General features: G+C 41.7%; 2 protein-coding genes across 2 annotated transcripts in view; one reads left to right on the plus strand and one right to left on the minus strand.

Moving 5' to 3' along the window:
• The window catches only part of LOC118556862 (NLR family CARD domain-containing protein 3-like), a 353,674-nt gene that overhangs the window by 221,788 nt on the left and 107,516 nt on the right, over positions 1-24,370 (minus strand). The gene's annotated exons all lie outside the window — the stretch shown is intronic.
• Positions 1-24,370, plus strand: part of LOC118556861 (NLR family CARD domain-containing protein 3-like) — a 148,228-nt gene that overhangs the window by 57,676 nt on the left and 66,182 nt on the right. The window contains exons 7-8 of the mRNA XM_036125399.1: positions 6,152-6,337; positions 11,697-11,882. Coding sequence (XP_035981292.1) covers positions 6,152-6,337; positions 11,697-11,882 — 372 coding nt within the window. The remainder of the gene's footprint in view (positions 1-6,151; positions 6,338-11,696; positions 11,883-24,370) is intronic.

A 24,370-nucleotide genomic window follows, 5' to 3' on the forward strand; every position in this document is an offset into this window, starting at 1 on the left:
AATGCAGTATTTGCAAGCCCTACTTTGATTGGATGGGAAAAGAAACATGTCTGTGATTGGCTGGTGGAGTGGACAGTTTTTGAAGTCGCGAGCGCAGAAACAGCCAAGCGAGCGCACAGCTGTTGTTGAGCGTGGAATGAGCAGGTGCGCAAGCAGAGATGGAACTGAGCGTGAGGACAGTGTGTTGAGAAGAGTTTTTCAGAGTTGAGAGTTGTCTCACTGCGCGCTTGATTGGTTCCTGCGCACTCAAACAGAAGGCAAAATATCGCTACATAGTTTCACAGAGCTCAGCGACAGCACTGTCTTCTTCTGTCTTCTTCTCTGTCTTCTCGCGCCTCCCCTGTGACTCTTTGGCGCCCCCCAGGGGAGGCGCACCTCACCTATTGAGAACCACTGGCGTAACAGAAGAGATTCTCTGTGTGGGTCAAACAGGACATTGATGTGAAGAGCAGATGTTCATCTGATGATGACATCAATGTTTAGCCATCATGTTTAGTCTGTTTATCAGTGTTTATTAGTCTGATTTAACTAGAACTGATGGTATTGTTTCTCTGATCACAGACTAGTGGGCTGTAGTCTCTCAGGGACTGAATGTGAGGTTGTGGCCTCAGCTCTGAATTCCAACCCCTCCCTGACTGACCTGGAAATAGACGAGATCAGTGATGGAGGGAAAACCTTTGGAGACTCTGAGATGAAGCTTCTCTGTGAGGTCCTGAAGAGTCCAGTCTGTAAAGTAAAGAAGCTGAGGTTGGTTTTATCTTCACTGCTACTTTAAAACTTATTTTAATTAATCATTTTTTTTACATATTTTCTATAAAGACAACCTGCTTTCCAAATGCTTTGCCTTGTAAATTATTTATTTTCTTCTCTGATAATTTCAGGATATTAAACAGTTCACACTATAAATGTTGTGGACTGATGAACAAAGTCAAGGGAAAATCGTACGAAACGATGACTTCGGCCGTACAGCCGCAATAATTTTGAATACCGTACGTACGGATTTACACATACAATCAGTAGTGATGTGTTCGTTACGAGGTAGTGTACGTACGCGCGCAATAAAAGCTCCAGCATTTCGTCCGCTTGGTCCAAGTCGGTGTTTCGTACGGGCGTGCTGCCTTCCGTGCACCATGTGATGGCGCTCTCTTCTAGATTTAGCGAATCGGGGGGTATCGGAGGGGGGGCGCATACGAAAGGAAGGATAGCTGTACGTTACAATGGATTAGACCACCCAGGATAGAGCCACCAACGTGTCGGAAAGTGCACTGCACGAACACAACTACGGAGGGGAGGGGAAAAGTGGGGAAGCTTCTGCTATTGGCCGAGACCGTGGCTTATTAAATTATGGCCGTTTTTTAGGGGCCAAGGTGTACAGAAGGAGGGAGGCTGTACGGAACTGGTTCCATTGCTTTACAATGGCTTATTAGCCCACCCAGCATAGCGCCACCAACATGTCGGAAAGAGCACTGCACGAACCAACTACGGGCGGGAAGGGAAAAGTGGGGAAGCTTCTGCTATTGGCCGAGACCGTGGCTTATTTAATTATGCGTGTTTTTTAGGGGCCAAGGTGTACATAAGGAGGGAGGCTGTACAGAACTGGTTCCATTGCTTTACAATGGCTTATTAGCCCACCCAGCATAGCGCCACCAATGTGTCGGAAATAGCACTGCACGAACCATCTACGGGCGGGAAGGGAAAAGTGGGGAAGCTTCTGCTATTGGCCGAGACCGTGGCTTATTTAATTATGCGTGTTTTTTAGGGGCCAAGGTGTACATAAGGAGGGAGGCTGTACAGAACTGGTTCCATTGCTTTACAATGGAAGGTGTACAGAAGGAGGGAGGCTGTACGGAACTGGTTCCATTGCTTTACAATGGCTTATTAGCCCACCCAGCATAGCGCCACCAACGTGTCGGGAAGAGCACTGCACGAACCAACTATGGGCGGGAAGGGAAAAGTGGGGAAGCTTCTGTTATTGGCCGAGACCGTGGCTTATTTAATTATGCGCGTTTTTTAGGGACCAAGGTGTACAGAAGGAGGGATGGTGTACAGGCTTGTCCAAATATCAATAGCACCAATGGTGGTGGGAAATGGTAGTGCAGCATATGGCCAAGAGTGGAAATCTGGGCCGGTTTTGTTTCTGGAGCTATGCCACCAGCCAAGCAATATTTGATTTTTGATAATTGAGGCCTTTGCAGCTCATGGATTTGGACCAAACTTATAAATGCTCATTTCCTGGAGGTGCTCTACAACATGCCACTAACCACATCTTATCTCATCGCTAAAAGGAAGTAGCTATAGGAAGGGGATACAGGTATGAGCTCTTACCTGTTGGTAGATGCCTCAAAGGGGCTCCTGTATGCCGAGTTGGAGCTGGAACAGACAAACCGTGTGTGAGCTGTGTGCCATCAAAGGTTGCAAATTTTCACCTTTTGACCCCCACTGTGTCCACGTGGAACCACCCAGGGAGTTCAAAATCACAGGTTCTGCTCCTCATAAGGTCACCTACAAAATATGTTAAAATCAGCCTCCTGTGAAAAAAACAACAAAAGCTGTTTGCCCCAAAAAAATCAGCCAACTTCCTGAGGGTTCAACACAGTATTTGAGTCTCAAAAGCTGAGGAGGAAAGGTTTATTTATGCGCAGTGATACCAAACTTAAGATATGAGTTCTAGCTCACCCCTCAACTGCCGTCTGTGATTTTTGTGCCTCTGGGTGCTTGCGTCTAAGAATGGCAACCGTTTGAAGTATGAAAAAGAGATGCACAAAACACAGAGAAGCAGTGTGTTTTGTGCCATTGTTCAGCATAGGAGCAACAAAGGGTAACTTTGCCCCCTGCCGCGCTGGTGCCATCCCCGCTCCGACAGGTTGGTGGCGCCGAAGGCCCGACGCCAGCGGCAAAAGGAATCTATGGGTAATGTACGGCCGGTCCACGTTTCGGCCGCCTGGCCCTTCCCAAAATCGCGCCACTTCGACGGACGCGAGGGCTCGGCCAATGCGTGAACCTTTCCCGTTTTTCCCCTCCCGCGGGCTGTACGGCCCTCCCCCGCCTGCGTACGGTCCGTACGGTTCGCGACCCTACCCCTGGGCACCACACTGTGGATGGAGCCCGCGCTGCGAGCGGAGAAGGGCCTTCTTTGGGGGGCCGCCGCACGGCCGCCGTGCGCGGCGGCGGGACGGCGGCGGAAGCGTGGCGACCGGCCGGCCGGCCCGCCGATTTTTAAGGGGGCCGGCCCGGCCGCGGTGAGCGTCGGAACACCGCCGCGCATACCTGGGCATTGGGGCCGTACGGGGCTGTACGGAAATGGAGGGTCTCGTTTCCCCCGCCCGCCCTGGAAATTTTGGTTTTGGCCATAGGGGGGTTTAGGAAAATAAGTAAAATGATGTGAATCAACGATGGAGATGTTTCAGTTTGATTTGGAAAAGATTCAGATGACAAGATAAAATAATTTAGCGTTAATTTTCATTTCTTAGTCACGTCTTTACATCAAACATTCATTTTTGTTCCTGGAGGAGTAGTGCCAGGACCGCATATAGACACATAAACAAGTTAAACAAAATTAATAAATTGGCATTATCTAAAAAAAAAGACTGATTGATAAGAAAAGAGACAGAAAATCTAAAATAAATGAAACCGACTGTACCTTCAGGTTCCACCACCTCAGCTTTGTCCTGAAGCTGCTGTTCTGTTGGTCCGGGTCAGAGAGGAACCGTCCTCTTCGATCTGACAGCTCAACCAGACAGAACCAGAACAAACTCAACCTGCCAGGACCCAGCAGTGTGACTATTAAAACTACACCACAATATTGAAAAGTAAAAACCTCTACTGTAGCAGATGGTCTCTGGACTCAGCGGTATGGTTTAGCAACAACCCAACTAGATAGAGCAGCAAGAAGTAAAACAAAGAAAAACTTAATAAACATTATTGATATTAGTATGCAGGCCATTCTCAACAAGTATATTGTGAAAATGTTACATTTTTGACCCTCATATCAGAGAAAGTCATAGATTCATCACACAGAGGGAAATATTTCCAGCCTTTATCTCTGGTCAGTTTGATGATTGTGGCTTAAAGAGAATAAAATCCCCAAATTAAGTCTCAGAAATTAAAATATTATGTGACACCATGATATAGCTGAATCCATGGAAATAGTTGCTGCTCATTGTATTTTTATTGTGGTGTTTTCACTCTCTATTGGCAGAACTATTGTCCATGTTGCTATAATACAGTGTAATATAGGTGTAGTCAGCAGAGGGCGCAGCAGTGATGAGGCAGTGAACAGACAGTACAGCAAGTTCCCTCCTGTTAACCTGTATTTCTCTGTTTTTACAGGTAAGCTGGGTCTTAATAATATAGAAGTAATAGAAAACAGTAGTAATGGATCAGAAAGACCCTAGAGTGGAACGGATATGGAGCTAAAGGGGGAATTTAGAAGTTTGTAAAGACGATCTGCTTGGTGGGTTGTCCAACATGGCAGCTTGGTCCTCCTGCTGATGGCAGTAATGAAGCAGAGAACTGCTTCATGCCTTAAGTTCAGATGATAGAAGCTAACTGCTGAGAGATTCTCATGAGCTCTGAAGGCAGGAGTTATGGCCAGAACCTCTGGTGAACAGAGCAAATGTGTCCTGAGATGCTTGGTTAACCTGTGATACTGAGCTAAGCAGAAGGCTAAGCTATGGAGCACACGTGTGATCCCAGACTGGTTCTGATCCGTTTGTTGGGCCCTGATAAAAGTCCTTACTGTCCAGACATGTGTTTTGAGTTAAAGATGCTCTAAATATTGTTTTGTTGGTTATCAGATGAAGTATAAAATGCTTTCTGTTCAGTTCACTAAGGCAGATTAAGACAGGAATACCTCCAATAACAGACAGTGCTATAAAATCTAATAAATACAGTTCATAAGGGTATTCCATCAGAGGAGAAAATAGGCGGAAAACTGCTTAGAAGCCCCAAAAAAATGAATATCCAAATATTTCCATTTTACAGGCTACTTTTACTGAAACATCACAGACAGAGGGCCTATTTTTAAAGTTGAACTGTCATTAAAGCAAATTCATAAACGATTGTTCTCAACAGCAGATAAACCGAACTAAACAGACGCCAATGTCAAACTGAACTCACGTCAACAGGAGACATCAACTGAAATAATAATAAAAAAGATAACCTGAATTTAACAGACGTCAACGCATTCCATATTCCGATTTAATTTTTAGGCTACTTATACACATTTTAAACCTATTGCTATTTCAACAACCAAACATTGTATTATTATTATCTCTTATCTGATGTTTGGCACTTTGTTTTACCTTTTGTTAAAGTGCTCTTTAAATAATGATAACAATGAAGATGATTATGATCAGAATACATTTTGCATCACCTCCCAAAAGCTGGAAAAAAAGAGACAAAAATATTTTTCACACCTCACTTAGTAACTCTTAGTAACTCTAATATTTTAGTCTAAGTATTTTAGACTTAATATTTTAGGCTAAAATCTTAAACTTTTTATTTGATTTTCTTGTTTTTTCTTCAATCTCACTGTAATGTTTAGTAATTTCTGCCAAAGGCTGCAGCATTTTGATTTACCACATCTGAATGCAGTATTTGCAAGCCCTACTTCGATTGGATGGAAAAAAAACCTGTCTGTGATTGGCTGGTGGAGTGGACAGTTTTTGAAGTCGCGAGCTCAGAAACAGCCGAGCGAGCGCACTGCTGTTGTTGAGCGTGGAATGAGCAGGTGCGCGCGAGCAGAGATGGAACTGAGCGTGAGGACAGTGTGTTGAGAAGAGTTTTTCAGAGTTGAGAGTTGTCTCACTGCACGCTTGATTGGTTCCTGCGCACTCAAACAGAAGGCAAAAATATCGCTACATAGTTTCACAGAGCTCAGCGGCAGCACTGTCCTCTTCTGTCTTCTTCTCTGTCTTCTCGCGCCTCCCCTGTGACTCTTTGGCGCCCCCCAGGGGAGGCGCGCCTCACCTATTGAGAACCACTGTCGTAACAGAAGAGATTCTCTGTGTGGGTCAAACAGGACATTGATGTGAAGAGCAGATGTTCATCTGATGATGACATCAATGTTTAGCCATCATGTTTAGTCTGTTTATCAGTGTTTATTAGTCTGATTTACCTAGAACTGATGGTATTTTTTCTCTGATCACAGACTAGTGGGCTGTAGTCTCTCAGAGACTGAATGTGAGGTTGTGGCCTCAGCTCTGAAGTCCAACCCCTCCCTGACTGACCTGGAAATAGACGAGATCAGTGATGGAGGGAAAACCTTTGGAGACTCTGAGATGAAGCTTCTCTGTGAGGTCCTGAAGAGTCCAGTCTGTAAAGTAAAGAAGCTGAGGTTGGTTTTATCTTCACTGCTACTTTAAAACTTATTTTAATTAATCATTTTTTGACATATTTTCTATAAAGACAACCTGCTTTCCAAATGCTTTGCCTTGTAAATTATTTATTTTCTTCTCTGATAATTTCAGGATATTAAACAGTTCACACTATAAATGTTGTGGACTGATGAACAAAGTTTAGGCTATTAAGTCAAATGATGTGAATCAACGATGGAGATGTTTAAGTTTGATTTGGAAAAGATTCAGATGATAAGATAAAATAATTTAGCTTCATTTTTCATTTCTTAGTCACGTCTTTACATCAAACATTCATTTTTGTTCCTGGAGGAGTAGTGCCAGGACCACATATAGACACATAAACAAGTTAAACAAAATTAATAAAATAGCATTATCTAAAAAATAGACTGATTAATAAGAAGAGATAGAAAATCTAAAATAAATGAAACTGACGGCACCTCCAGGTTCCACCACCTCAGCTTTGTCCTGAAGCTGCTGTTCTATTCAATTCAATTCAATTTTATTTATATAGCGCCAAATCATGAAACATGTCATCTCAAGGCACTTTACAAAATCAAGTTCAATCATATTATACAGATTGGGTCGGATTATACAGATTGGTCAAAAATGTCCTATATAAGGAAACCAGTTGATTGCATCAAAGTCCCGACAAGCAGCATTCACTCCTGGGGAACCGTAGAGCCACAGGGAGAGTCGTCTGCATTGTACATGGCTTTGCTGCAATCCCTCATACTGAGCAAGCATGAAGCGACAGTGGGAAGAAAAACTCCCCATTAACGGGAAGGAAAACCTCCGGCAGAACCGGGCTCAGTATGAATGGTCATCTGCCTTGACCGACTGGGGTTACAGAAGACAGAGCAGAGACACAACAAGAGAGACAAAAAAGCACAGAAGCACACATTGATCTAGTAATCTGTTCTACATTAGATGGTAGTAGCGGGTGAGCCGTCTTCTCTGGATGAAATCACAGTTAACAGAACGCCAGACCAGGTGTACTTACTATGAAGAAAAAGAGAGAGAGCAAAAAGTTAAAAGCTGAAATGACGACAGTCATTTCAATGTAATACAATGCGAAACTGGAGAACAGTAAACTGAAGAACAGTAGAAATCAGTAGAGTGAGAAAATTAGACCCTGATGTCCTCCAGCAGCCTAGGCCTATCACAGCAAAACTATAGAGATAGCTCAGGGTAACATGAGCCACTCTAACTATAAGCTTTGTCAAAAAGGAAAGTTTTAAGATTAGTCTTAAAAATAGATAGGGTGTCTGCCTCACGGACCAAAACTGGTTGTCTGTTGGTCCGGGTCAGAGAGGAACCGTCCTCTTCGATCTGACAGCTCAACCAGACAGAACCAGAACAAACTCAACCTGCCAGGACCCAGCAGTGTGGCTATTAAAACTACACCACAATATTGAAAAGTAAAAACCTCTACTGCAGCAGACGGTCTCTGGACTCAGCGGTATGGTTTAGCAACAACCCAACTAGATAGAGCAGCAAGAAGTAAAACAAAGAAAAACTTAATAAACATTATTGATATTAGTATGCAGGCCATTCTCAACAAGTATATTGTGAAAATGTTACATTTTTTACCCTCATATCAGAGAAAGTCATAGATTCATCACACAGAGGGAAATATTTCCAGCCTTTATCTCTGGTCAGTTTGATGATTGTGGCTTAAAGAGAATAAAATCCCCAAATTAAGTCTCAGAAATTAAAATATTATGTGACACCATGATATAGCTGAATCCATGGAAATAGTTGCTGCTCATTGTATTTTTATTGTGGTGTTTTCACTTTAAGATAAGATAAGATAAGATAAGATGGTCTTTATTGATCTCACAATGGAGAAATTCCCTCGTCACATCGGCTCATACAAGAAGGTGCAGAGTAGGGAATGTGCATTCAGTTATATACAGTGAGTCTTCATATATACAATGGGTCAAAAAGAATACCAAAAAATAAAAATACAAAAAAGGAAATAGGAATGTAAATGTCTCATTTACATTGTTAGTGGTCTATATATATATATATATATATATATATATATATATATATATATATATATATATAAATAAACATATCTATATACTTAAACATATACATATAGCTATGCGCCTACATACATACGTACCTACGTGTATACACGTGCGTATACATTGTATACATTTGTACATACATACATACATACATACATACATACGTACTGACTTATGTTCAGGTGTTGATAGCAGCAGAAGTCACTACATCAGGATTATTGCACAGGTTGTAGGACAGTGTATTAAATAGATTATTGCACATTGGTTATTGCACATTAATTATTACATTTATGGTCACAGTTGTAGGTACACTGCAGCATTGTAAAATCTGATAGCAGCAGGAATGAATGACCTGCGGTAGCGCTCCTTTTTACAGACAGGATGTCTAAGTCTTGCACTAAAGGAGCTGCTCAGCTCCTCTACAGTCTGGTGCAGGGGGTGGAAGGTGTTGTCCATGATGGATGTGAACTTGGACAACACCCTCCTCCCAGCCACTTCCTCCACAGAGTCCAGAGAGCAGCCCAGGATGGAAGTGGCCTTCCTCACCAGCTTATTCAGCCTCTTTCTGTCCCGCTCTGCGCTGCCAGGAGCCCAGCAGACGACAGCGTAGAGGAGGGCTGAGGCCACCACAGAGTCATAAAAAGTTTTTAGCAGAGGCCGGCTCACTCCAAAGGACCTCAGCCTCCTCAGGAGGTGGAGCCGGCTCTGGCCCTTCTTATACAGGGCGTCGGTGTTGTGAGTCCAGTCCAGCTTGTTGTTGATGTGAACACCCAGGTATTTGAAACTCTCCACAGTTTCTATGTCCTGCCCCTGGATGTTCACAGGTGAGTGAGGTGGGGGTCTTCTCCTGAAGTCGATCACCATCTCCTTGGTCTTACTGGTGTTTAAGCACAGATGGTTCTTCTCACACCAGTCCACAAAGTCCATGATGACCGACCGGTACTCCAGCTCGTTCCCCTCAGACACACAGCCCACAATGGCCGAGTCATCAGAGAACTTCTGAAGGTGGCAGCTGTCCGTGTTGTAGGTGAAGTCCGAGGTGTAAAGGGTGAAGAGAAACGGAGACAGAACGGTGCCCTGGGGGGCCCCGGTGCTGCAGAGTGCCACCTCTGACTGACAGCCGTGCAGCCGCACGTACTGAGGGCGGTTAGTGAGGTAGTCCATGGTCCAGTCAGCTAGATGTTTGTCCACCCCAGCGTCCTCCAGCTTCCCCCTCAGCAGCACCGGTCTGATGGTGTTGAAAGCGCTGGAGAAGTCAAAGAACATGACTCTCACAGCGCTCCAGGTGGGCAAGCGCCCGCTGCAGCAGGTAGATGATGGCATCCTCTACTCCGAGGTTGGGCTGGTAGGCAAACTGCAGTGGGTCCAGGGTGGGGCTCACCACGGTGCGCAGGTGTGCTAGGATGAGGCGCTCCATGGTCTTCATCAGGTGGGAGGTCAGGGAGACTGGTCTGAAGTCGGCCGGTTCCCTGGCGTGCGGCGTTTTGGGAACCGGTACCACACAGGAGGTCTTCCACAGGGTGGGCACCACCCCAGGCTGAGGCTCAGGTTGTATATGTAGCTGAGGACCTCACAGAGCTCATCTGCACAGGTCCTCAGTAGCCTGGGGGGGATTCCGTCTGGTCCTGAGGCTTTCCTTTGTTTCAGCCTCGTCAGCTGTCCTTTCACCTGCATTGGTGTGACTGTGAGGGGGAAGGAAGGTAGGGCTGAAGGTGTGGATGGGTCAGTCGTGGATAGGAGTGGCGGTTGGGGGGATGGTAGGTCTCTGGAGGGCTGGTGGTTGGTGACGTGTGGTGAGTTGACGGCTGGGAGGGGGCCAGTGAGGGGGGAGTCGAACCGAGTGAAGAATGTGTTCAACTCATCTGCAGACTTGGTGTCTCCGTCTGCAGCCCTGCTGGTCCTCTGCCCGAAGCCGGAGATGTTCTTCAGACCTCTCCACACATCCCTGACGTTGTTCTTTGCCAGCTGCTCCTCCATCTTCTTCCTATAGTCCTTCTTTGCTGCCCTGATCTTCCACTGGAGCTCCCGCTGGACTCTACGCTGCTCCTCTCTGTCCCCTGAGTAGAATTGGCATAACTATTGTCCATGTTGCTATAATACAGTATAATATAGGTGTAGCCAGCAGAGAGCGCAGCAGTGATGAGGCAGTGAACAGACAGTACAGCAAGTTCCCTCCTGTTAACCTGTATTTCTCTGTTTTTACAGGTAAGCTGGGTCTTAAATAATATAGAAGTAATAGAAAACAGTAGTAATGGATCAGAATTTTTAAAGTTGAACTGTCATTAAAGCAAATTCATAAACGATTGTTCTCAACAGCAGATAAACCGAACTAAACAGACGCCAATGTCAAACTGAACTCACGTCAACAGGAGACATCAACGAAATAATAATAAAAAAGATAACCTGAATTTAACAGACGTCAACACATTCCATATTACGATTTAATTTTTAGGTTACTTATACACATTTTAAACCTATTGCTATTTCAACAACCAAACATTGTATTATTATCATCTCTTATCTGATGTTTGGCACTTTGTTTTACCTTTTGTTAAAGTGCTCTTTAAATAATGATAACAATGAAGATGATTATGATCAGAATACATTTTGTATTAGTAACTAATATTTTAGGCTAAAATCTTAAACTTTTTATTTGATTTTCTTGTTTTTTCTTCAATCTCACTGTAATGTTTAGTAATTTCTGCCAAAGGCTGCAGCATTTTGATTTAATCCATCTGAATGCAGTATTTGCAAGCCCTACTTTGATTGGATGGGAAAAAAACCTGTCTGTGATTGGCTGGTGGAGTGGACAGTTTTTGAAGTCGCGAGCGCAGAAACAGCCGAGCGAGCGCACAGCTGTTGTTGAGCGTGGAATGAGCAGGTGCGCGCGAGCAGAGATGGAACTGAGCGTGAGGACAGTGTGTTGAGAAGAGTTTTTCAGAGTTGAGAGTTGTCTCACTGCGCGCTTGATTGGTTCCTGCGCACTCAAACAGAAGGCAAAAATATCGCTACATAGTTTCACAGAGCTCAGCGGCAGCACTGTCTTCTTCTGTCTTCTTCTCTGTCTTCTCGCGCCTCCCCTGTGACTCTTTGGCACCCACCAGGGGAGGCGCGCCTCACCTATTGAGAACCACTGGCGTAACAGAAGAGATTCTCTGTGTGGGTCAAACAGGACATTGATGTGAAGAGCAGATGTTCATCTGATGATGACATCAATGTTTAGCCATCATGTTTAGTCTGTTTATCAGTGTTTATTAGTCTGATTTACCTAGAACTGATGGTATTTTTTCTCTGATCACAGACTAGTGGGCTGTAGTCTCTCAGAGACTGAATGCGAGGCTGTGGCCTCAGCTCTGAAGTCCAACCCCTCCCTGACTGACCTGGAAATAGACGAGATCAGTGATGGAGGGAAAACCTTTGGAGACTCTGAGATGAAGCTTCTCTGTGAGGTCCTGAAGAGTACAGTCTGTAAAGTAAAGAAGCTGAGGTTGGTTTTATCTTCACTGCTACTTTAAAACTTATTTTAATTAATCATTTCTGACATATTTTCTATAAAGACAACCAGCTCTCCAAATGCTTTGCCTTGTAAATTATTTATTTTCTTCTCTGATAATTTCAGGATATTAAACAGTTCACACCATAAATGTTGTGGACTGATGAACAAAGTTTAGGCTAATAAGTCAAATGATGTGAATCAACGATGGAGATGTTTAAGTTTGATTTGGAAAAGATTCAGATGATAAGATAAAATAATTTAGCTTCATTTTTCATTTCTTAGTCACGTCTTTACATCAAACATTCATTTTTGTTCCTGGAGGAGTAGTGCCAGGACCACATATAGACACATAAACAAGTTAAACAAAATTAATAAAATAGCATTATCTAAAAAAAAGACTGATTAATAAGAAGAGACAGAAAATCTAAAATAAATGAAACCGACGGCACCTCCAGGTTCCACCACCTCAGCTTTGTCCTGAAGCTGCTGTTCTATTCAATTCAATTCAATTTTATTTATATAGCGCCAAATCATGAAACATGTCATCCCAAGGCACTTTACAAAATCAAGTTCAATCATATTATACAGATTGGGTCGGATTATACAGATTGGTCAAAAATGTCCTATATAAGGAAACCAGTTGATTGCATCAAAGTCCCGACAAGCAGCATTCACTCCTGGGGAACCGTAGAGCCACAGGGAGAGTCGTCTGCATTGTACATGGCTTTGCTGCAATCCCTCATACTGAGCAAGCATGAAGCGACAGTGGGAAGAAAAACTCCCCATTAACGGGAAGGAAAACCTCCGGCAGAACCGGGCTCAGTATGAATGGTCATCTGCCTTGACCGACTGGGGTTACAGAAGACAGAGCAGAGACACAACAAGAGAGACAAAAAAGCACAGAAGCACACATTGATCTAGTAATCTGTTCTACATTAGATGGTAGTAGCAGGTGAGCCGTCTTCTCTGGATGAAATCACAGTTAACAGAACGCCAGACCAGGTGTACTTACTATGAAGAAAAAGAGAGAGAGCAAAAAGTTAAAAGCTGAAATGACGACAGTCATTTTAATGTAATACAATGCAAAACTGGAGAACAGTAGACTGAAGAACAGTAGAAATCAGTAGAGTGAGAAAATTAGACCCTGATGTCCTCCAGCAGCCTAGGCCTATCACAGCAAAACTATAGAGATAGCTCAGGGTAACATGAGCCACTCTAACTATAAGCTTTGTCAAAAAGGAAAGTTTTAAGATTAGTCTTAAAAATAGATAGGGTGTCTGCCTCACGGACCAAAACTGGTTGTCTGATGGTCCGGGTCAGAGAGGAACCGTCCTCTTCGATCTGACAGCTCAACCAGACAGAACCAGAACAAACTCAACCTGCCAGGACCCAGCAGTGTGGCTATTAAAACTACACCACAATATTGAAAAGTAAAAACCTCTACTGCAGCAGACGGTCTCTGGACTCAGCGGTATGGTTTAGCAACAACCCAACTAGATAGAGCAGCAAGAAGTAAAACAAAGAAAAACTTAATAAACATTATTGATATTAGTATGCAGGCCATTCTCAACAAGTATATTGTGAAAATGTTACATTTTTCACCCTCATATCAGAGAAAGTCATAGATTCATCACACAGAGTGAAATATTTCCAGCCTTTATCTCTGGTCAGTTTGATGATTGTGGCTTAAAGAGAATAAAATCCCCAAATTAAGTCTCAGAAATTAAAATATTATGTGACACCATGATATAGCTGAATCCATGGAAATAGTTGCTGCTCATTGTATTTTTATTGTGGTGTTTTCACTTTCTATTGGCATAACTATTGTCCATGTTGCTATAATACAGTGTAATATAGGTGTAGCCAGCAGAGGGCGCAGCAGTGATGAGGCAGTGAACAGACAGTACAGCAAGTTCCCTCCTGTTAACCTGTATTTCTCTGTTTTTACAGGTAAGCTGGGTCTTAAATAATATAGAAGTAATAGAAAACAGTAGTAATGGATCAGAAAGACCCTAGAGTGGAACGGATATGGAGCTAAAGGGGGAATTTAGAAGTTTGTAAAAACAATCTGCTTGGTGGGTTGTCCAACATGGCGGCTTGGTCCTCCTGCTGATGGCAGTAATGAAGCAGAGAACTGCTTCATGCCTTAAGTTCAAATGATAGAAGCTAACTGCTGAGAGATGCTCCTGAGCTCTGAAGGCAGGAGTTATGGCCAGAACCTCTGGTGAACAGAGCAAATGTGTCCTGAGATGCTTGGTTAACCTGTGATACTGAGCTAAGCTGAAGGCTAAGCTATGGAGCACACGTGTGATCCCAGACTGGTTCTGATCCGTTTGTTGGGCCCTGATAAAAGTCCTTACTGTCCAGACATGTGTTTTGAGTTAAAGATGCTCTAAATATTTTTTTTGCTGGTTATCAGATGAAGTATAAAATGCTTTCTGTTCAGTTCACTAAGGCAGATTAAGACAGGAATACCTCCAGTAACAGACAGTGCTATAAAATCTAATAAATACAGTTCATACGGGTAATCCATCAGAGGAGAAAATAGGCGGAAAACTGCTTAGAAGCCCCAAAAAAATGAATATCCAAATATTTCCATTTTACAGGCTACTTTTACTGAAACATCACAGACAAAGGGCCTATTTTTAAAGTTGAACTGTCATTAAAGCAAATTCATAAACGATTGTTCTCAACAGCAGATAAACCGAACTAAACAGACGCCAATGTCAAACTGAACTCACGTCAACAGGAGACATCAACTGAAATAATAATAAAAAAGATAACCTGAATTTAACAGACGTCAACACATTCCATATTCCGATTTAATTTTTAGGTTACTTATACACATTTTAAACCTATTGCTATTTCAACAACCAAACATTGTATTATTATTATCATCTCTTATCTGATGTTTGGCACTTTGTTTTACCTTTTGTTAAAGTGCTCTTTAAATAATGATAACAATGAAGATGATTATGATTAGAATACATTTTGCATCACCTCCCAAAAGCTGGAAAAAAAGAGACAAAAATATTTTTCACACTTCACTTAGTAACTCTTAGTAACTCTAATATTTTAGGCTAAAATCTTAAACTTTTTATTTGATTTTCTTGTTTTTTCTTCAATCTCACTGTAATGTTTAGTAATTTCTGCCAAAGGCTGCAGCATTTTGATTTAATCCATCTGAATGCAGTATTTGCAAGCCCTACTTTGATTGGATGGGAAAAAAACCTGTCTGTGATTGGCTGGTGGAGTGGACAGTTTTTGAAGTCGCGAGCGCAGAAACAGCCGAGCGAGCGCACAGCTGTTGTTGAGCGTGGAATGAGCAGGTGCGCGCGAGCAGAGATGGAACTGAGCGTGAGGACAGTGTGTTGAGAAGAGTTTTTCAGAGTTGAGAGTTGTCTCACTGCGCGCTTGATTGGTTCCTGCGCACTCAAACAGAAGGCAAAAATATCGCTACATAGTTTCACAGAGCTCAGCGGCAGAACTGTCTTCTTCTGTCTTCTTCTCTGTCTTCTCGCGCCTCCCCTGTGACTCTTTGGCGCCCACCAGGGGAGGCGCGCCTCACCTATTGAGAACCACTGGCGTAACAGAAGAGATTCTCTGTGTGGGTCAAACAGGACATTGATGTGAAGAGCAGATTTTCATCTGATGATGACATCAATGTTTAGCCATCATGTTTAGTCTGTTTATCAGTGTTTATTAGTCTGATTTACCTAGAACTGATGGTATTTTTTTCTCTGATCACAGACTAGTGGGCTGTAGTCTCTCAGAGACTGAATGCGAGGCTGTGGCCTCAGCTCTGAAGTCCAACCCCTCCCTGACTGACCTGGAAATAGACGAGATCAGTGATGGAGGGAAAACCTTTGGAGACTCTGAGATGAAGCTTCTCTGTAAGGTCCTGAAGAGTCCAGTCTGTAAAGTAAAGAAGCTGAGGTTGGTTTTATCTTCACTGCTACTTTAAAACTTATTTTAATTAATCATTTTTTGACATATTTTCTATAAAGACAACCTGCTTTCCAAATGCTTTGCCTTGTAAATTATTTATTTTCTTCTCTGATAATTTCAGGATATTAAACAGTTCACACCATAAATGTTGTGGACTGATGAACAAAGTTTAGGCTAATAAGTCAAATGATGTGAATCAACGATGGAGATGTTTAAGTTTGATTTGGAAAAGATTCAGATGACAAGATAAAATAATTTAGCTTCATTTTTCATTTCTTAGTCACGTCTTTACATCAAACATTCATTTTTGTTCCTGGAGGAGTAGTGCCAGGACCACATATAGACACATAAACAAGTTAAACAAAATTAATAAAATAGCATTATCTAAAAAAAAGACTGATTAATAAGAAGAGACAGAAAATCTAAAATAAATGAAACCGACGGCACCTCCAGGTTCCACCACCTCAGCTTTGTCCTGAAGCTGCTGTTCTATTCAATTCAATTCAATTTTATTTATATAGCGCCAAATCATGAAACATGTCATCCCAAGGCACTTTACAAAATCAAGTTCAATCATATTATACAGATTGGGTCGGATTATACAGATTGGTCAAAAATGTCCTATATAAGGAAACCAGTTGATTGCATCAAAGTCCCGACAAGCAGCATTCACTCCTGGGGAACCGTAGAGCCACAGGGAGAGTCGTCTGCATTGTACATGGCTTTGCTGCAATCCCTCATACTGAGCAAGCATGAAGCGACAGTGGGAAGAAAAACTCCCCATTAACGGGAAGGAAAACCTCCGGCAGAACCGGGCTCAGTATGAATGGTCATCTGCCTTGACCGACTGGGGTTACAGAAGACAGAGCAGAGACACAACAAGAGAGACAAAAAAGCACAGAAGCACACATTGATCTAGTAATCTGTTCTACATTAGATGGTAGTAGCGGGTGAGCCGTCTTCTCTGGATGAAATCACAGTTAACAGAACGCCAGACCAGGTGTACTTACTATGAAGAAAAAGAGAGAGAGCAAAAAGTTAAAAGCTGAAATGACGACAGTCATTTTAATGTAATACAATGCAAAACTGGAGAACAGTAGACTGAAGAACAGTAGAAATCAGTAGAGTGAGAAAATTAGACCCTGATGTCCTCCAGCAGCCTAGGCCTATCACAGCAAAACTATAGAGATAGCTCAGGGTAACATGAGCCACTCTAACTATAAGCTTTGTCAAAAAGGAAAGTTTTAAGATTAGTCTTAAAAATAGATAGGGTGTCTGCCTCACGGACCAAAACTGGTTGTCTGATGGTCCGGGTCAGAGAGGAACCGTCCTCTTCGATCTGACAGCTCAACCAGACAGAACCAGAACAAACTCAACCTGCCAGGACCCAGCAGTGTGGCTATTAAAACTACACCACAATATTGAAAAGTAAAAACCTCTACTGCAGCAGACGGTCTCTGGACTCAGCGGTATGGTTTAGCAACAACCCAACTAGATAGAGCAGCAAGAAGTAAAACAAAGAAAAACTTAATAAACATTATTGATATTAGTATGCAGGCCATTCTCAACAAGTATATTGTGAAAATGTTACATTTTTCACCCTCATATCAGAGAAAGTCATAGATTCATCACACAGAGTGAAATATTTCCAGCCTTTATCTCTGGTCAGTTTGATGATTGTGGCTTAAAGAGAATAAAATCCCCAAATTAAGTCTCAGAAATTAAAATATTATGTGACACCATGATATAGCTGAATCCATGGAAATAGTTGCTGCTCATTGTATTTTTATTGTGGTGTTTTCACTTTCTATTGGCATAACTATTGTCCATGTTGCTATAATACAGTGTAATATAGGTGTAGCCAGCAGAGGGCGCAGCAGTGATGAGGCAGTGAACAGACAGTACAGCAAGTTCCCTCCTGTTAACCTGTATTTCTCTGTTTTTACAGGTAAGCTGGGTCTTAAATAATATAGAAGTAATAGAAAACAGTAGTAATGGATCAGAAAGACCCTAGAGTGGAACGGATATGGAGCTAAAGGGGGAATTTAGAAGTTTGTAAAGACAATCTGCTTGGTGGGTTGTCCAACATGGCGGCTTGGTCCTCCTGCTGATGGCAGTAATGAAGCAGAGAACTGCTTCATGCCTTAAGTTCAAATGATAGAAGCTAACTGCTGAGAGATGCTCCTGAGCTCTGAAGGCAGGAGTTATGGCCAGAACCTCTGGTGAACAGAGCAAATGTGTCCTGAGATGCTTGGTTAACCTGTGATACTGAGCTAAGCTGAAGGCTAAGCTATGGAGCACACGTGTGATCCCAGACTGGTTCTGATCCGTTTGTTGGGCCCTGATAAAAGTCCTTACTGTCCAGACATGTGTTTTGAGTTAAAGATGCTCTAAATATTTTTTTTGCTGGTTATCAGATGAAGTATAAAATGCTTTCTGTTCAGTTCACTAAGGCAGATTAAGACAGGAATACCTCCAGTAACAGACAGTGCTATAAAATCTAATAAATACAGTTCATACGGGTAATCCATCAGAGGAGAAAATAGGCGGAAAACTGCTTAGAAGCCCCAAAAAAATGAATATCCAAATATTTCCATTTTACAGGCTACTTTTACTGAAACATCACAGACAGAGGGCCTATTTTTAAAGTTGAACTGTCATTAAAGCAAATTCATAAACGATTGTTCTCAACAGCAGATAAACCGAACTAAACAGACGCCAATGTCAAACTGAACTCACGTCAACAGGAGACATCAACTGAAATAATAATAAAAAAGATAACCTGAATTTAACAGACGTCAACACATTCCATATTCCGATTTAATTTTTAGGTTACTTATACACATTTTAAACCTATTGCTATTTCAACAACCAAACATTGTATTATTATTATCATCTCTTATCTGATGTTTGGCACTTTGTTTTACCTTTTGTTAAAGTGCTCTTTAAATAATGATAACAATGAAGATGATTATGATTAGAATACATTTTGCATCACCTCCCAAAAGCTGGAAAAAAAGAGACAAAAATATTTTTCACACTTCACTTAGTAATTCTTAGTAACTCTAATATTTTAGGCTAAAATCTTAAACTTTTTATTTGATTTTCTTGTTTTTTCTTCAATCTCACTGTAATGTTTAGTAATTTCTGCCAAAGGCTGCAGCATTTTGATTTAATCCATCTGAATGCAGTATTTGCAAGCCCTACTTTGATTGGATGGGAAAAAAACCTGTCTGTGATTGGCTGGTGGAGTGGACAGTTTTTGAAGTCGCGAGCGCAGAAACAGCCGAGCGAGCGCACAGCTGTTGTTGAGCGTGGAATGAGCAGGTGCGCGCGAGCAGAGATGGAACTGAGCGTGAGGACAGTGTGTTGAGAAGAGTTTTTCAGAGTTGAGAGTTGTCTCACTGCGCGCTTGATTGGTTCCTGCGCACTCAAACAGAAGGCAAAAATATCGCTACATAGTTTCACAGAGCTCAGCGGCAGCACTGTCTTCTTCTGTCTTCTTCTCTGTCTTCTCGCGCCTCCCCTGTGACTCTTTGGCACCCACCAGGGGAGGCGCGCCTCACCTATTGAGAACCACTGGCGTAACAGAAGAGATTCTCTGTGTGGGTCAAACAGGACATTGATGTGAAGAGCAGATGTTCATCTGATGATGACATCAATGTTTAGCCATCATGTTTAGTCTGTTTATCAGTGTTTATTAGTCTGATTTACCTAGAACTGATGGTATTTTTTCTCTGATCACAGACTAGTGGGCTGTAGTCTCTCAGAGACTGAATGCGAGGCTGTGGCCTCAGCTCTGAAGTCCAACCCCTCCCTGACTGACCTGGAAATAGACGAGATCAGTGATGGAGGGAAAACCTTTGGAGACTCTGAGATGAAGCTTCTCTGTAAGGTCCTGAAGAGTCCAGTCTGTAAAGTAAAGAAGCTGAGGTTGGTTTTATCTTCACTGCTACTTTAAAACTTATTTTAATTAATCATTTTTTGACATATTTTCTATAAAGACAACCTGCTTTCCAAATGCTTTGCCTTGTAAATTATTTATTTTCTTCTCTGATAATTTCAGGATATTAAACAGTTCACACCATAAATGTTGTGGACTGATGAACAAAGTTTAGGCTAATAAGTCAAATGATGTGAATCAACGATGAAGATGTTTAAGTTTGATTTGGAAAAGATTCAGATGACAAGATAAAATAATTTAGCTTCATTTTTCATTTCTTAGTCACGTCTTTACATCAAACATTCATTTTTGTTCCTGGAGGAGTAGTGCCAGGACCACATATAGACACATAAACAAGTTAAACAAAATTAATAAAATAGCATTATCTAAAAAAAAGACTGATTAATAAGAAGAGACAGAAAATCTAAAATAAATGAAACCGACGGCACCTCCAGGTTCCACCACCTCAGCTTTGTCCTGAAGCTGCTGTTCTATTCAATTCAATTCAATTTTATTTATATAGCGCCAAATCATGAAACATGTCATCCCAAGGCACTTTACAAAATCAAGTTCAATCATATTATACAGATTGGGTCAGATTATACAGATTGGTCAAAAATGTCCTATATAAGGAAACCAGTTGATTGCATCAAAGTCCCGACAAGCAGCATTCACTCCTGGGGAACCGTAGAGCCACAGGGAGAGTCGTCTGCATTGTACATGGCTTTGCTGCAATCCCTCATACTGAGCAAGCATGAAGCGACAGTGGGAAGAAAAACTCCCCATTAACGGGAAGGAAAACCTCCGGCAGAACCGGGCTCAGTATGAATGGTCATCTGCCTTGACCGACTGGGGTTACAGAAGACAGAGCAGAGACACAACAAGAGAGACAAAAAAGCACAGAAGCACACATTGATCTAGTAATCTGTTCTACATTAGATGGTAGTAGCGGGTGAGCCGTCTTCTCTGGATGAAATCACAGTTAACAGAACGCCAGACCAGGTGTACTTACTATGAAGAAAAAGAGAGAGAGCAAAAAGTTAAAAGCTGAAATGACGACAGTCATTTTAATGTAATACAATGCAAAACTGGAGAACAGTAGACTGAAGAACAGTAGAAATCAGTAGAGTGAGAAAATTAGACCCTGATGTCCTCCAGCAGCCTAGGCCTATCACAGCAAAACTATAGAGATAGCTCAGGGTAACATGAGCCACTCTAACTATAAGCTTTGTCAAAAAGACATGATTAATCTATCCTTAGTAAATGGATATGTACCACAGGTTTTGAAAGTAGCTGTTATTAAACCTTTACTTAAGAAACCTTCTCTTGATCAAGATGAGTTAGTAAATTACAGACCTATATCTAATCTTCTTTTCTTATCTAAAATTCTTGAGAAAGTAGTTGCTAATCAACTTTGTGAACATTTACAAAGTAATGACCTACTTGAGGAGTTTCATTCAGGCTTCAGAGCTCATCATAGCACTGAAACAGCTCTGGTGAAGGTCACTAATGATATTCTCATGGCCTCAGATAATGGACTTGTGTCTATACTTGTCCTGTTAGATCTCAGTGCTGCGTTTGATACAGTTGATCACAATATTCTCCTACAAAGACTTGAACATACTGTAGGGATTAAGGGGAAAGCATTAGGCTGGTTTAAATCTTATCTGTCAGACAGATTCCAATTTGTTCATGTTAATAATAAATCTTCCTCAAACTCTAGGGTCACCTGTGGAGTACCACAGGGTTCAGTCCTTGGACCAATTCTCTTTACTATATATATGCTTCCGATAGGCAAAATTATCAGACAGCATGGGATTAATTTCCACTGTTATGCTGATGATACTCAGCTATATTTATCCATAAATCCTGATGAATCCAATCAATTACTTCGACTGCAGTCATGTCTTGATGACATCAAAAGCTGGATGACTTTAAATTTCCTGCATCTAAATTCTGACAAGACCGAAGTTTTAATCTTTGGGCCAGAGTCCTCAAAAAATAAACTTCTTAACCAATCACTTAATCTGGGTGGCATTAACCTGGCCTCTGGTAATAAAGTAAAAAATCTTGGTGTTATTTTTGACCAAGACATGTCATTTAAATCCCATATTAAACAGGTTTCCAGAGTTTCCTTTTTTCACCTCCGGAATATCGCCAAAATTAGAAACATTCTGTCCAGGAGTGATGCTGAAAAAACTGGTCCATGCATTTGTTACTTCAAGGCTGGACTATTGTAATTCTTTACTATCAGGAAGTCCACAAAATGCAATTCAAAGCCTTCAGCTGATCCAAAATGCTGCAGCAAGAGTTCTGATGAAAATCAACAAGAGGGATCATATTTCTCCAATTTTAGCTTCCCTTCATTGGCTTCCTGTTAAATCAAGAATAGAATTTAAAATTCTTCTTCTAACGTATAAAGCCCTTAATAATCAAGCTCCATCATATATCAGAGCTCTGATTACCCCGTATGTTCCTAAACAGAGCACTTCGCTCTCAGACTGCAGGTCTGCTGGTGGTTCCTAGAGTCTCTAAAAGTAGAATGGGAGGCAGATCCTTTAGCTATCAGGCTCCTCTCCTGTGGAACCAACTCCCAGTTTTGGTCCGTGAGGCAGACACCCTGTCTACTTTTAAGACAAGGCTTAAAACTTTTCTTTTTGACAAAAATTATAACTAGTGACTCATGTTACTCTCAGCTACCTTTATAGTTTTACTGCTATAGGCTTAGGTTACTGGAGTATATCAGGATCTAATTTTCTCACTATATTGAGTTCTACTGTTCTTCAATTATGCATTATGTGTTGTCATTTCTGCTTTAACTTTCTGTTCTCTCTCTTTTCTCTTCATAGTAGGTACACCTGGTCTGGCGTTCTGTTAACTGTGACATCATCCAGAGAAGACGGCTCACCCGCTACTACCATCTAATGTAGAACAGATTACTAGATCAATGTGTGCTTCTGTGCTTTTTTGTTTCTCTTGTTGTGTCTCTGTTCTGTCTTCTGTAACCCCAGTCGGTCGAGGCAGATGACCGTTCATACTGAGCCCGGTTCTGCCGGAGGTTTTTTTTTCCCATTAATGGGTGGTTTTTCTTCCCACTGTCGCTTCATGCTTGCTCAGTATGAGGGATTGCAGCAAAGCCATGTACAATGCAGATGACTCTTCCTGTGGCTCTACGGTTCCCCAGGAGTGAATGCTGCTTGTCGGGACTTTGATGCAATCAACTGGTTTCCTTATATAGGAAATTTTTGACCAATCTGTATAATCTGACCCAATCTGTATAATATGATTGAACTTGACTTTGTAAAGTGCCTTGAGATGACATGTTTCATGATTTGGCGCTATATAAATAAAATTGAATTGAATTGAATTGAAAGGAAAGTTTTAAGATTAGTCTTAAAAATAGATAGGGTGTCTGCCTCACGGACCAAAACTGGTTGTCTGATGGTCCGGGTCAGAGAGGAACCGTCCTCTTCGATCTGACAGCTCAACCAGACAGAACCAGAACAAACTCAACCTGCCAGGACCCAGCAGTGTGGCTATTAAAACTACACCACAATATTGAAAAGTAAAAACCTCTACTGCAGCAGACGGTCTCTGGACTCAGCGGTATGGTTTAGCAACAACCCAACTAGATAGAGCAGCAAGAAGTAAAACAAAGAAAAACTTAATAAACATTATTGATATTAGTATGCAGGCCATTCTCAACAAGTATATTGTGAAAATGTTACATTTTTCACCCTCATATCAGAGAAAGTCATAGATTCATCACACAGAGTGAAATATTTCCAGCCTTTATCTCTGGTCAGTTTGATGATTGTGGCTTAAAGAGAATAAAATCCCCAAATTAAGTCTCAGAAATTAAAATATTATGTGACACCATGATATAGCTGAATCCATGGAAATAGTTGCTGCTCATTGTATTTTTATTGTGGTGTTTTCACTTTCTATTGGCATAACTATTGTCCATGTTGCTATAATACAGTGTAATATAGGTGTAGCCAGCAGAGGGCGCAGCAGTGATGAGGCAGTGAACAGACAGTACAGCAAGTTCCCTCCTGTTAACCTGTATTTCTCTGTTTTTACAGGTAAGCTGGGTCTTAAATAATATAGAAGTAATAGAAAACAGTAGTAATGGATCAGAAAGACCCTAGAGTGGAACGGATATGGAGCTAAAGGGGGAATTTAGAAGTTTGTAAAGACAATCTGCTTGGTGGGTTGTCCAACATGGCGGCTTGGTCCTCCTGCTGATGGCAGTAATGAAGCAGAGAACTGCTTCATGCCTTAAGTTCAAATGATAGAAGCTAACTGCTGAGAGATGCTCCTGAGCTCTGAAGGCAGGAGTTATGGCCAGAACCTCTGGTGAACAGAGCAAATGTGTCCTGAGATGCTTGGTTAACCTGTGATACTGAGCTAAGCTGAAGGCTAAGCTATGGAGCACACGTGTGATCCCAGACTGGTTCTGATCCATTTGTTGGGCCCTGATAAAAGTCCTTACTGTCCAGACATGTGTTTTGAGTTAAAGATGCTCTAAATATTTTTTTTGCTGGTTATCAGATGAAGTATAAAATGCTTTCTGTTCAGTTCACTA

The sequence above is a fragment of the Fundulus heteroclitus genome, chromosome 21, assembly GCF_011125445.2.
Source record: "Fundulus heteroclitus isolate FHET01 chromosome 21, MU-UCD_Fhet_4.1, whole genome shotgun sequence".
Classification (NCBI taxonomy): Eukaryota; Metazoa; Chordata; class Actinopteri; order Cyprinodontiformes; family Fundulidae; genus Fundulus; species Fundulus heteroclitus.